The following is a 14,032-nucleotide window of genomic DNA, read 5'->3' on the forward strand; positions in this document are numbered from 1 at the left end:
TTGGGGGGCACCAAAGATTTAGGATGTTTTCATAAAGGATGGAAGTTTAACATAGTACCTTATTTAAAAAAAAAAAAAAAAGACCCTCATAGACCCATATATAATGTGTTGTTTTAATATTGTTACATTTTTATTAATGTGTACAATCCTAAAGTATTTAAAGATTCTGAACTTCCTGTACGACTTTTTTTGGACCAACATGGAGCCATCTCACTTTGGACGTTTTAAACCTGCTGATGTGTAGGCCTGCCTGTTAACGTACTGTAATTTTTTCTTTCTTATGTAGGGCACCAAAACTGGCTTTAGCCCAGGATAGAAAGGGCCCCTTTTCCTTCTAAATCCGGCCCTGTCTACAGTGTCTGATTTGTAGTGTAACGCATAATTATCTTTGAAAAAAATGAAGTAAAAATGATATATTTGACAAATATTTTGCATCAAGCCCCTCGCTCCTTAAATTAGACAGCTAGCCTTTAAAAGTCCGAGTCTTTGTCATTGTATATTTCCTCTCAGTGTACACAAGAATAATGAAATTGGTTCTCTCCTCAGTGTACTTATATTAAATAATAAGACAACAATAATTAATAAACACATTATCCACAAACATAACATGACATGTAATAGTGTCAAATATCAGCGTTTACCAGGGCAAAACGGGTAAATCTGTGAAGCGAACACATCAGTACGGTCCTGCTGTTGTGTATTAAAGGTTGACTTCATGTTGCAGCTGAAACCTGTCTGCCCCCTATAGGAAGCTCGCGGAATTACACCGGTTTCACATCTTCAGCCGTATTTAGCCTTTATTCAAAACAGTGGAGGTAAATATAAAGAGTTATGTACGACATGCTGAGTAGATAGCCACATTGTAAAACATATTTTATCCAAAGATGTTTTCTTTTTCATTTTAATTCTCACCTACTGTGCTTGTACATTAACTTGTCTATTAAAGCTTTAGCAACCCAAGCCCTGCATGATGCTCGTGTCAGCTTTTGTGAGCTGTGTAATGCCCACAGGCCTTACCTAGCTAAAACGGACAGTGCAGCTTCAGTGGTGATTAATGCCCCCTTAAGATAACCAGTCCATGTTTGATACTGTGCGTTAAAACATTTACTCCAAGGCATTCACACGACATGTAAAGCACCCAGTGTGTCTGCCGGGTACCAAACACTGAAAAAGCCCGTTAAGCGCAGTGCGTTCTATTTACAAATGAAACTCGCCGAGTCCCCGAGAGAAAGACAGAGGGTGATGAATCCGTTTTGGGACAAGACGGGTAAACATTGAGTGGAGGCAGAATGTGGACGTTCCTGTTTCTGACCTCGAGATTCTTTCCCATGTTTATGTGAACAATGTTAGGCAGAAAACGGCTGCGGCCGTTTTCACTCTGAACTTCGCCCCTGGCAGGGAACTCCTGCCCCCGAGCGCCTCCGTCCAACGAGCCACGAATATGGACTGCGGCCACTGAAAAGTCAACAACCGTGGCACCAAAACAATTTTAAGAGAAATATGTTGACTGGTCGATGTTTGCAGTGACATGGAAAAATATCCGCTTCCTCTTTGCTTTTATTTTTTCAGTCTCAATTAAATGCTTCAGATCATCAAACTAAATTTTAAATCACATTTTCTTTTGCCCTCAATAGATAAAATTTTCATTTGTAAACTGTTTTTTTTATTATTATTATTATTATTCTGTCAGTTTATCTTTGCCAGATAGTAAAATTCATTTTATGACGTGGAACAAAAAAACTCAACTGATTCATTTTAAGCTGATCTAATTCATTGTCTTTTTCTGTATCAGTTTACACACAAAAACAGACCAGAATGACCTCTGTGACCTCATTTGTCGCCATGTCTCAAACATTTCCATGATGGGACAGAACAGGAAAAGTTGAAGGTGGAGCAAACAGCTCTGCCCTGGAGTATTTGTTTGCATTTGGCAGAGCTTCTGAGGGCTAGTTTATGTACAATGGATGTCAATAACATTGATTATTTCATTGCACATCAACCTGCAGAGGCAACACTCATACTTACTGATTCACACGTGTGTGAGAAACGATCAATAATAATGAGTCACAAAACATTCGATGCGGTCTGAGTTGAGGGTGCGGTTCAACGATGGACACCTTTATGTCTGGAGGTAAAGACTAAACAAACGGAGGGCAATGAAATTAGAGCTATTAAAGACATTCTTAACAAAAGCCACATTAAATGGATCGCTTAACGAAGTGGAGTTATGTGAATACCACAAAACAGCCCATTTGAAAGGCAAACGATGAGCGTAACTGTGGCGACACTTTCAGGAATATGAAATGTGATTACCAATATCAGCTGAGCAATGTTAGTGTCTTTTTTTGTTTTTAAAGAAAAGTTGAAATTTACTAATGAGCTAGACTCGCTTGGAAACAAAAAGTTGTAGTCTGAATTATAAATCCTAAAGCTGTCGAGCATTTCATGAACCGATGTGGTGAACTGCTTGGCGTCGTCAGTGAAGCGAATAGTTATGTCTGGTTGAGTAAGACATGTGTCGGTGGTCTAACCAGTGCAAAAACATGACAGTGGGATTTATCAGTAAGCACTAATGGTCACAAGCTTTAATTTAAAAAACATAGGTAATCCTTCAATTCAACATCAACATGCCTTGTGTGTACTGATAACAACAGACATCACAAAATGCCTCCAAAAGTCCTGAGAGATCCTCCGTAGGATATCAGTGACAGCGGAGAATGACACGTTTGACTTTTAATAATACACGTCTCAAACATGTAGACGTTTACATCAGCGTTAGAAAAATATGGACTAAATTTAGATTTAAAACCTTTGTTGCCAGATCTACACAGTAAAGATGCATTTAGAAACTCACGAGCAAGACTGTAGCCATAAAGGAAACGGTTGTTGGACAGATTTGGAACGATGAACTCATTGAAATACGATGCATCTTGGTCAATAAGAGCTTTATAGGTACAACAAGAGGAATTTTGACTCTTAACTTCATTCTCATTTGTAGTCACGCTGCCCGCAGCCCCCTAAATGTATCAATGAAATATATACTGCTTTAAGTTAATATTGCCACGAGTAGCACTGGAAGTAAATAATATAGACTGGAGGTTTGAAGTTCAGGAAAGTGCTATTTAAATGCTGTAGCAGTGACCCAATGATAACACCGCGCTGTACAGACGCTTTGTCTGCACCAATGGAAATTCAACCACCTTGGAAGTGAGGTATCTTCCAACCTTTGGATTGGAAGATAGCTACGCTTCCTACTGAGTCACATTTATCTGAAAACAAGGAGATAGTGATGCCATGTCAAGTAGCTCTTTTGAAGCAGTAGCAAATGGAATAGTTTTAACACTCTTCATCCCAGTACACTATGGAATACTGCACACATCATAAACAACACACTTTATAGAGATAGCAGTTTTGATGAGTGTACTTAATTTCTTCACATTTAGACTCAGGTAAGAGTCTAAATGTGATCGATAGTAGATAGATATAAACATAGCAAGATACGACAGCAGCTCAAGAAATTTTCCTAGTCTGGCCAAGGGCGCATTGACATACAGCTTTGGAAAAAATGAAGAGACCACTGCAAAATGATCAGTTTCTCTGCTTTTACTTTGTATATGTGTGAGTAAAATGAACATTGTTCTTTTATTCTATGAACTACTGACAGCATGTCTCCGAAATTCTATGCAAAACTTTAGTATTTATTTGCAGAAAACAAAAAAAGGGTGCAGCGCTTTCAGAACTCAAATAATGCAAAGAAAACAAGTTCATATTGATTTAGGCACAACAATACTAATCTTTTAACTCAGGATGAGTTCAGAAATCAATTTTTGGTGGAATAACCAGGAGGTGCAGCGGGCTCTTCATTTTTTCCAGAGCTGTATGAATGGAAGACTACTGATAAGCCCTGGAGGACTCCTTCATTAATTAACTCTGGAATCTGAGGAAAAATATTCAAAGTCAGGAAATACAAAAAGCCTTAAACCACACTAATAACATGTTCAGTCCTTTTTGACTTAGTGTGACAGGTTATTAGCATGATGCCCTGTATCAGCTAAATACTCAAAGTAGAAAATGTTGAAGCTTTGTAAGCATGGTGAAACATTGCATCATTTTCATCATTTGCCTATTAACATTAGGCATCGTCACTCTTAAGGCTACCAGCTACTATGTCAGCCGCTGATAGCTGTAGTGGTCATCTGGAAGTGTCTCTCTTTTTTGAGATTTTAAAGTAATTACATTTTCTTTAAAAAGTATATTTTTGGGATCTACATAAGTGGTTTTTAGTTTAATTTATGGTTGACGGATTAAGAGTTTGTTTTATAGACCTTTCATGCAATTATGTTTTCCATCTTACGTGTACAGTTAGAAAAGCGTTTTTGCTTCGATGCTTTTGACCTCACAAAAGCGAAAATTATTAACAGTATCGCTATTAACATTGAGAGGAGGTGTAGCAGTAGACGACATGAAATGACCAACCTTTGACACTCTTTATCACACCAGTGAATAACACCTTATCTTGGTGTTGTGTTACAAATGCTCTTTGACATTGTGGTTTGTTTGGCCACCCAACATGAGCTCAACTGGATTTGCACTGCGCTCCCTTTTGCAGTCGGCTCTCTGCTTTTTCTGTGTGCTAACAGTGACAGCAGAAGTGAAAGTCACACCTCAAGCTACACTGCAGCTTTCTGAGAAGCAAGGGTCAGCTATTAAAGTTCACACCGGCCAAAGTGACAGGACTCGTTAGGATCACGGTATCCTCGGTTTAAGCCCATTTATTGCTCTGGAGCATCAAGTGTTGCCCTGTGCGCTCCAAAACGCAAACGTCTATCTTCATACTTCAGATTTTCTGCATGTTTACTAAAGCAGATGCCTTGATAATTTGGCGTTGGGCTTCCCTATTTCAGTGTTCACTGCTTTTCTAATGTTATCATTTCGTTTGGACCAAAGAAAGGTCTACAACTGGGGGAGGTAAATAGCTGATAAAAGGAGTAACTACTTGGAGGCATTGCTGTCCATTGAACATGTTCTCTATGTCTCACAATTACAGATATATCTACGTGTTTTATTGGAATTTTACGTGTTAAACCAGCAGAAAGCAAGGGCTTCATTCTGAAATTTAATAAAACAGGATACATAGTTTTCTCTCTTTTTTTAAAATTTCTCAAAGAAACCAAGGCTTGACCACAGAATGATGCCGTCACCACTGTGATTCACAAAAGTGATTCACAGGATGATGTGGCCTGTTAATATTCTTTCTATTCAAATCTAGAGAAATCGTATAAACTAATTTGTCTTAAACTCGAATTTCAATGGATTACACAGTGAACTTGAATGTGTTTCAGGTTCAAACACGAATAAAACATGTTTAACACTAGAGGTCGGACAACACTACGCGTGCCACAGATTTAACAACACACAAACCATAAAGTTCTGACAAATAATCATAACTTGCCCGCTTTTGTTACTTTTTATAGCCATCTCGTCAACTGGATTCTGAATTCGGGGCTTTTCGGCAAACTTCGACTTTTCCAGTAACTCAGACATCCTACCTAGAACAAATAGCGAGCATATTTTCTCCTTCTGTCAGGGTTTTTGGCGGGTAGATCTTATCTCAATTACGTATAATATTTTAACAACAAAGTAGCTAAACTAGTACAAAAAAAATACAGTAAAATGGTGTCGTAAATGAGTCGAATGAATTTGATACAGAAAAAAAACGGACTAGTAGCTTTAATTAAAAACAAATTGCTTAGATACATATGAATTTTGCTTGGCGCTTTTCACAAGCCTTGGCCATTAAAGTCGCTGCTTTGAAGTAAAACATCTAAAATGTACATTTTTTAAAAGCGCTGTTCACTACAGTGGTTCAGGAGGGAAGGTTGCTGCCTGTAGTAACCGGTGACGCGGCGTGAAGCGGAAGAACAGGAAGAAGAAGAGGAGGAGGAGGAGGAGGAGGAGGAAGAAGAAGAAGAGGCCACCGTCCTGTCTGAGTGGTTAGCTGCTGCTGCTGCTCAGTGGAGCCGCAGTTTTTCCTCTCACGGCTATGATTGACAGAGGCAGCAGAGCTTTACACGGGCATGTCCGCACACTCGCTCGGTTGTTGCCGTAACAACAGAGAGACCTGCAGCATGGCGAGTCCGGAGAGAGCCCAGAGCTGCCGCTGCTCTCACACAACAAGAACAGCAGCGTGTGTCGGAGTCTTCAGGATCTTATTTATTGCTCTTATTCACGCCGCGCGGGCGGATAAACAAGGTTTGTAACTTAGCTGACTGTCCGCGTTAGCAGGCGCTAACTTCCGCAGGCATTTCCAGTGAAGTGCGGGTAAAGGTTAGCCTTACCTCCGCGGGCCAACTTTATCACGGCTAGCCCGCTTACACTGAATTATAGTTTTCCTTCATTGCCATGAACAAGGTTTAATGGTAGGCTGTAGCGCTTATTAGCAAAGTTCATAATGAAAGGAGTATGTTGGTTTGTAAGTGGCCTTTTAAACGCTCCTATGGGCGACGCTAGCTTCCTTCGTTCTCTGCTTGCTGTCATTCCGTCCATATAAGGCTAAGTTAAGCTAACTCTACATTTTAGAGAAGTCTGAAAAGGTAGGGAGCTGCCTCTTAGCACCACGGCTAACACCAATTGTAGCTGAAACCTGTCACTGTATGACCTGAAAGCACAGGAATGAAGACATGTCAGAGAGGCTAAATAGTCCTGGTGGGGCAGGGAGGTGACTTCCTCATACCGAGCCATGTCTGAGGTGAGACAGTCGGGAGTTTTATTTTGTAAACGTGGCTTCTCGGTTTGACTCTTGACCCTCTCCCGGGTTCAGGTTGGGACGGACGGCTCGGCCCACAGGCTAAATGACAGTCCGGTTGTTATTTACCCAGCCGGGTTGCGGCTCGCTGCGGTCATATCATGTCAGGGCGGACAGGTGACATCCACTGTCAACATCAGCTGTGGAAGCTTTGAAACGAGCCCTGTTACTGTTTACACTGCGTCCACAATCCAGAGAAACCTCTCCCAACTTCTCGATATTTGACTGCTTGAACCTTTTCATTCCTTTTATGCTACACTAAAAGGTGTAAATCCAGGGTCTTAAGCTGCGGCACAAGTACAGCTGGTTGTTGCACTTTGGGAGCCTTTAGAAATGCTGGCACTGTTATTTGCAATGCAAACGAATTAGCCATGATGTGGAGCTGTCAAGTGGCAAAAAGAGGATTTAAGCAGGTTGAAATTTGCTTCAATTGAAAATGCAGTGGAGAAAAATGTATTACAGTGGCTTACTATGGTTAAAAGTTTGGATCTGGGAGTAATGTCAAACCTAATGTAACCCTTTGTGCTAGCTTGGAAAGTTTTAGGGAAGTTGTATCACATTTATTTAACAAATTGCATCTTCAAAATTGTACAGAAACGGTTTTCATGGCCATTTTGGATGCTGAGTTCTGTTTTGGTGAGGAACCTCAAACTTTCCAGCTCAGGAATTCCAGCTAAAAGAACCAGCCATTAGCTTTTCCAACTTAACAACAAACGGAGACACTCCACACACTGTTGTGTTAAAATATCTTTCAGAATGGTGATACTTGACCAACAAAACAATAAAACTGGTTTTAAGAAGAAAAACTATCTTTACATGCTTGCTCACACCTTCTGTCTGAAGAGGTGAGGTGTGATTTAAAAAAATACACAAAGTCTAATTTAATTTGAGATGCTATTAAATGCATTTCACCAACTGTCGTCAAGCTTTGGTTTGTGCATTTTTATATTCATTATTAATATTTTGTAAATGGGCTACTTTCATAAAAGTGTATTATCTTTGCACTCCTGGGAGTTTGTTGACCTCTGGAGGGTTTCAACTCCAAACCACATTGTGTTTCCACCCTGAGCGTAGGCTGGCATGAGGTTCTCACGGTGTGATAAACTTAATTAAAAATACCAGTGTCACAATATTAACACAAACATTTCAACAGAAATTATTGTACTTGGGGCTAATACATTTCTAATTTTATTTATTACATGACACACGGATGAAGCCAAATGTAGAAAAAAAGCCACTTTTTAATTTTTAATTTTTTTTTTTGCTCCTTATTTTTTTTAATACCTGATCTTAACTTGGTAAAGCTAAGTTAAGCTAACGCCCAGATCATTCACACACACACTTGCTGCACTGTTTGTATAGGACAGTTACTAAGAAATGCCACAACAAATCTTAGGGCCAGTGGATGAAACCGTGTGAACTGCAAATTTTTAAGTGTTCAGCGTTAAAAAGTTACAAAAACATGATGTAACATGATTTACTCGGATTAAATGTTTTTTGGGGGGGGTTTTTGGTAAATTGAATCTTTATAGGAAGGAAATGTTTCCAGATGTAAGTCAGAAGGTGGACACAGTAAAGACATCTGACCAGCAGAGTTTGGACTTCAGGCTTAATTTGAGGGAATCCCATCACAGCTGAAATAAAAGATGTCCGCCTCTCTAAGGCCTTGTTGATAGCAGCGCCATTGTAAAGGATTTACTACCTTTTTCACAACCCGACACCTTATAACATCCAGAAATAGACGCGCGGCGCAGGCACATCGTTCGGAGGGGCTGTCCTCAGTTCAAAACCTGTGGCTGAAGCCAAACGTTCCCCCACTCTGAGCAGATATGGAGCTTTAAATTACCCTTACAAGAAATTATAACCAGCGGCTCAGGGAGCGGAAAATGTTCTCATTTGTCAATAAGGAAATGCGAGCGGTTTCACAAAGCTATTTTTACATGACATCTAATTCTGCTTTTCTCTACAATTGTGGCCCAGTTGGCAGCTGTTCCCAGAGTGTGAAATTGACGTTTAAAAGCTGTGTCGTCTTCTATTTATATGTTTGGTTCTTTGCATTTCAAATAAGCTTTTTTTTTAAAAAAATATATCGACTATTGCAGCACAATCAAATGACACCATGTTTTGTGCTTTTTTTAATTAGTTGTTTTTTAATATAACGTTTTATTTAATTAGCTTTGTTAGTTGGTAAATGTACTGAGATGAAAAGCTGCCTTTCTAACTATGATGGTGGTGTAAATAAAGCTAATTGGGTGTTTTTTTTCTTACGTTTTTTACAGCATTCATTCAGTCAGACACAATTCTAGAGGTTCTACATTTTGGTGAGGGAAGCCTTTTACAGGTAAGGCCTTTCGTTTCCATACATCATCTGAATGTTAACAGAGGATTATCAACCTGTTTAAGAAACGTTAGTTGGCACGCAATGCATCTGGCAGAGCTTCTGACTAAATAATCATGTTTTTTGATAATTACTTCCTGTGTGATTTTTGTCTTGCAGGCAGAGTCTGACATTGATTTTAGTTTATATCATCAACAGAGGTATGACATGTTTCTACTTTTGCTTTCTAATGATGCGTTTAAGCTTGAAAACAGGAACTGGGTGCACAAGTTTGACATTCTTTGAGCTTTTTCTATAATTGTTATTTCTATTTTTGTCCTGTTGGAAAACCTACTTGTCTTTTGAAGTCTTACGTTTTGTTTTGAGGTTAAGTTGATGAATTTGCCGTCCTTTTGTATTTCATGCTACTGATGCAATGTCACTGTACACCTGACAGCAAAACAACCCCACAGCATGATGCTGTCACCACCTTACCTGACAGTCGGAACTTTTAAAAACATTGCCAACTATGTAGGCAGCCAAGCTGGAAGGAGTCAGTCTTCTCTGAGGCTCAATGTGCTCTCACATTACGGGTGAAACTGGTTTCCCATTAATTAACATTTGAACTGTATTGATATATTTGATTAAAATGCGACAGAATGAGCAAAAAGGCTATTTTTCCTCAGTTGCTGATGGACAATAAGTAATTTGTCTTGCTAAAAACAAAGGTTAAAGTGACCTGACCCAAATTTTGTCAATAAATACAATCAGTACGAACAGTAAATACAAAAATAAAAGAAGCTTCAACACAATTAATATAAAAAGTATTTTAAGTTCATGTCAGATTTAATCCTCGTTTTAATCCTGCACTGCTTTTAATCATTCCATCTTTTTTTCTTTTTTTTAAACGACTGAGAGATTTCATACAATTAAATTAGTTTGAAATAGATAAATCAATTTAAGATTCTGGAAGAGGATGAGCTGCTTACCTTGCATGGAAACGTGTGGACGATGCTTGAAAGGTGACAGAAAATCGACCAATTAAAATGAGCTGCGAGTGGAACAGGAAGAGTGGTCGGATATCCAGCCAGAAAGATGTCACAGGGTTTTTGAAAGCTAAAAAGAGTGTGAGAGAGAGAGTTGCAGCTTGCTACAGGAGACTCATCCAAATATTAGTGCGTGGATATATTTGTGTGGATTTTGGAAAATTCACCCTAAATTTAAGTGTCAATAAACACAAAATGGTTCTTGTTTTTAAAAAGATTATAATTGGATGTGTTGATTTGATGTTCATTCCACTCGGTGGGGAAAGAAAAGTAGGACTGAAATGTATGTACAGTAGAGACGCACCGATCCGATATTTATATCTGTATCGGTCCCAATATTTTACAGAATTCTATATCGGGTATCTATGACAATTCATCCGATTCATAAGGGCAGATCTATTCTATGCTTTATTCTGTTTACATTACAGCTAGAATTTCTATTTGCACTTACAGAACCATTGAAAGGTTTGTCGCAGTTTATTGTCACATCTTACCAAGGTAGTCAGCTTATTGTTTTTGGTAGTTTCTTTATTATTTATTTTCTGTTTGGCTGTTCTACTCCTAATGGCACTGACAGAACAAATCAAAGTTGTTTCAACATGTTTGACCAAGCTTGTGAAATAATCTTGTATAAGTATATTTTTCTAGATTGCACTCAGTTGGGATCTGTTGTTACCAAGTAACCAAACGAATAAAAGGCCGCCTGCTGTACACTTGACTATTCCCCTGCTCTTATAATGTGACTGAGGTTGGAAAAATAGCTGCTGGTGTAGCTGGGCAGACACGGGATACTTTTAATAGTGAGGTGCGACGGTATGGGGCAACCGACAAGTCAAAATTGCTACATATAGTGAGCCGCAAGCTTTCAGTCACCCGTCTGGCCAAAGCGCAGTGAGCTCTCCTCTCTTCTCAGAACGGGTCCAACAGGGCAGAGCTGTGTTGTCAGCGTGAACCGACCCGCAGGATCTCTCCACCGTACTCGGTGTGTGTGCACAAACATGGCAGACAGTGGACGGCTTTGGGGAAGTTTGCCTTCTAGTCACTGTTGTAACATCCCTCAATCGTATGCTGTTTGAACTACAGTGAGTCTCTTTGCAGTTGGACGCTGCACTGATTTTTAGGTTTAGCTTGTTTTTGTTTTTTTCTTGCAGTGTGCGTCTTCTGGGTGTGATTTGTTATGATGGGGGTGTGTGTCCAACAGATAGAGCGGTGCTCAAACTTGAAAACGCCTCCATTATGGCTGGCAGGAAGCTTGTAAAACTTAGCCGACTTGTGACTTCATGTTTCTGTTTTTGTGGTCTGCAGCCGTTGCAGTTACATGTACCTGGCATGCATCATCTACACATGTGTTTGCTCCCTGTGCAAGGAGGGTTCACTGTGTGCAGCTATGTGAAAGTCCATAAAGTCGTTATCTCGTGGAATCATAGCGTGAGTGCTGACAGAGGTGTGTCAAAGGAGTGTTTTGAATTTTTTTTTTTTTATGCTCACACTTCCTCTTTTACTTCACCGTGTTGAGCTCAGGAATCAGTTTGTGTAAAGCAGCATTTTCTCTTCCTCTGGAATGAATGTACTTAACATACAATATGCATGTTTCCTTTTATGCATATTTTTTTACGCACAAGGCTTATCAACCACACCTTGGTGTTATTGACTAGTGGATGTAACAAACCTGCATCAGTTCAAACCTGCCTATGCATAGGACTGCCGTATTTGCATTAGCAAAAGAATCTTTCCTTGGTGGATCGGGCATCAAAACTGGCTCCAGCCCAGGGGCCCAAACCCTTGTAAGTCCGGCCCTGGTGAAGGCGTATGAATACTTTTGCAAGGCACTGCAGCTCATAGAGGAAGAGCCTCTGCTCTCTCAGCTCTGAAGCGCTGAGACAAAATGTAGCCATTGCAAGCTATTTTTCTTTTCTTTTCTTTTTTTTTTCTTTACTCCAAAAATCTTGTCACCAGTTGTTATATTAGCGGCACAAAGCGGGGACAGGCTCTGGGTGACGGTTCATCTCTCAGACACATTCTGTCTCCCCAGGGATGTAAACCCATCCCGCCTCGGAATATCCCGCCTATTGGAGCGCTGCGCTCCGGCTTTTGTCTGCTCTTGTGAGCAGAGGCTCGGTAGTAAAAGAAGGTGAAACAGATCTCCAGCAAATTGTCCGACTGCAGGGCGGTGTTAACACAATTAGACGAGTTATATAAACCCGAGTGTGTTCCTTTGTAAGAACAGTGTGAGACAGTATAATTAGGGGAGCACAGTTAGATTAAACTTTTGCCTCGGATGGGAAATCTTAGTCACAGATGAATTAGTCATATACAGTATGTGGCAAGATAAACACGTGATGTTCAGCTCCTGCTAAAAGACGCTCAGCTGACTGCCACGTCTGCCATCTCTGAACTTCCTTTTGCATGAGATTTACATAAAGGCTCACTTTTCACGTTTCTGTTGTGTACTTCCTCCCTCCCGCGGGGGGAGCCGCCCCTCTGTCCATTGTTTAGATACACCTGTCGCTGGACAAGTTCTGTGAGTTTTACAGCCGCAAAGCAATTCTGTGTAGAGAAGAACAACAACCTGAAAGTGACACTGAAAACTCCTTTCCTTTTCTTTTCCTTTTTTGTTGTTGTCATTTTCCAAGTTTCGTGAAGACTTTGGACATAGACATGGCAAGATGGGAAGGGATCCATTGTATTATTTACGTCCTAAAAAAGCAAAAACCAGGAGTTCATTGGTCATTTAGTCTCTCTAACTTTTGAACTGAACCCAAAGCATGGATATTGCTGTTGCTTGCCTGCTCTTGCTGCTGTCACACCTTCCCGTCTCTTGCAGCACGTCCCCGCACCGAGGGAACTGCCGACCTATACGATTTGAACCTCCAATGCTAGACTTTCATGAACAGTGAGTATTTTTTTTTTATCTCTCGGAAATATTAAACCTGTTAGTTTGGCATAGTTTGTTTCCTGTTTGTCAGGTTTATTTTTATTCATGCAGGGTGTCTGTGCGTCCTTTAAATTCATGTATCTAAAATGAAGGGATTAAAATGTCTTTAAATTCATTAAAAAAAAAAGAAGTTGGCCTTAAATACTTTAGCCAGAGGTCTTAAATTTTTCCTGGCGGAACTATTTAATCTTGCATATGTAAGTTTTGTTTCTCGCTGGATTTTCTGTCTGGCAAAAGTAGCTGCTAATATACTAGCTAGCTAGGCAGCTTTTTTTTTCCTATCATGTGTAAGTGCAATTTTATCTCCATTTTGCTGGACATTGTTCGTTTTTGCCACAGGTTCACTTCTGTTGATGAACCATTCAAGGCTAGGTGCATTCTGTGCAACAAACAAAACATTTAGGCTGGACACTAAGGGGGGTAAAGACTTTAGAGAACCATAGGCTCTGTGAGAAACACAAACTTGCTGCTAACAGCCACAAACAGACCCCAGAAATGCCCATTTTTGCTATGCTTGGTTATAATACAGCAGGAACCATCCCTTACATTTATATTTTTTTCTGCCTTAGATTTAATTCAAGGTGATATTAAAACAGTTTTAAAGGCCTAAATTTAAATCAACATTAGTTCTCCAACATGTTTAGTGAAATTATGTTTGCCTTGCTGTTAAGATGATCTAAATCCTTTTTTCTTGTTGATCTCTGGATCGCCCAGAAGAAAACAAGTTAACTCCACAGCCAATGCATAGCTTCAACTACTCTCTAGATCACATACTTGTCTGATTGTGGAATCATACATCAGTGTTCTTTAAAATATATATTTCCTAGTTGAGGATTCAGGGAACTCGCTTGGAAACACTCAAGTTTGTTTTCATTCATACACATATTCATACACAGTCCACTTATCAGGTCTGAAAGTTTTCATCAAGG

The 14,032-nt window shown here is 39.7% G+C and overlaps 1 protein-coding gene across 2 annotated transcripts in view; it reads left to right on the top strand.

Annotated features, from left to right (window-relative positions):
* Positions 1-5,954: 5,954 nt before the first annotated feature.
* Positions 5,955-14,032, top strand: part of tmem131 (transmembrane protein 131) — a 38,188-nt gene continuing 30,110 nt past the window's right edge. For both annotated transcript variants that reach the window (XM_014470774.2, XM_023340196.1), the window contains exons 1-4: positions 5,955-6,252; positions 9,085-9,146; positions 9,303-9,343; positions 12,993-13,061. In XM_014470774.2, the coding sequence (XP_014326260.2) occupies positions 6,078-6,252; positions 9,085-9,146; positions 9,303-9,343; positions 12,993-13,061 (347 nt within the window). In that variant the 5' untranslated portion in view covers positions 5,955-6,077. The remainder of the gene's footprint in view (positions 6,253-9,084; positions 9,147-9,302; positions 9,344-12,992; positions 13,062-14,032) is intronic.

Source organism: Xiphophorus maculatus, chromosome 9, assembly GCF_002775205.1.
Source record: "Xiphophorus maculatus strain JP 163 A chromosome 9, X_maculatus-5.0-male, whole genome shotgun sequence".
In the NCBI taxonomy this organism is placed as follows: Eukaryota; Metazoa; Chordata; class Actinopteri; order Cyprinodontiformes; family Poeciliidae; genus Xiphophorus; species Xiphophorus maculatus.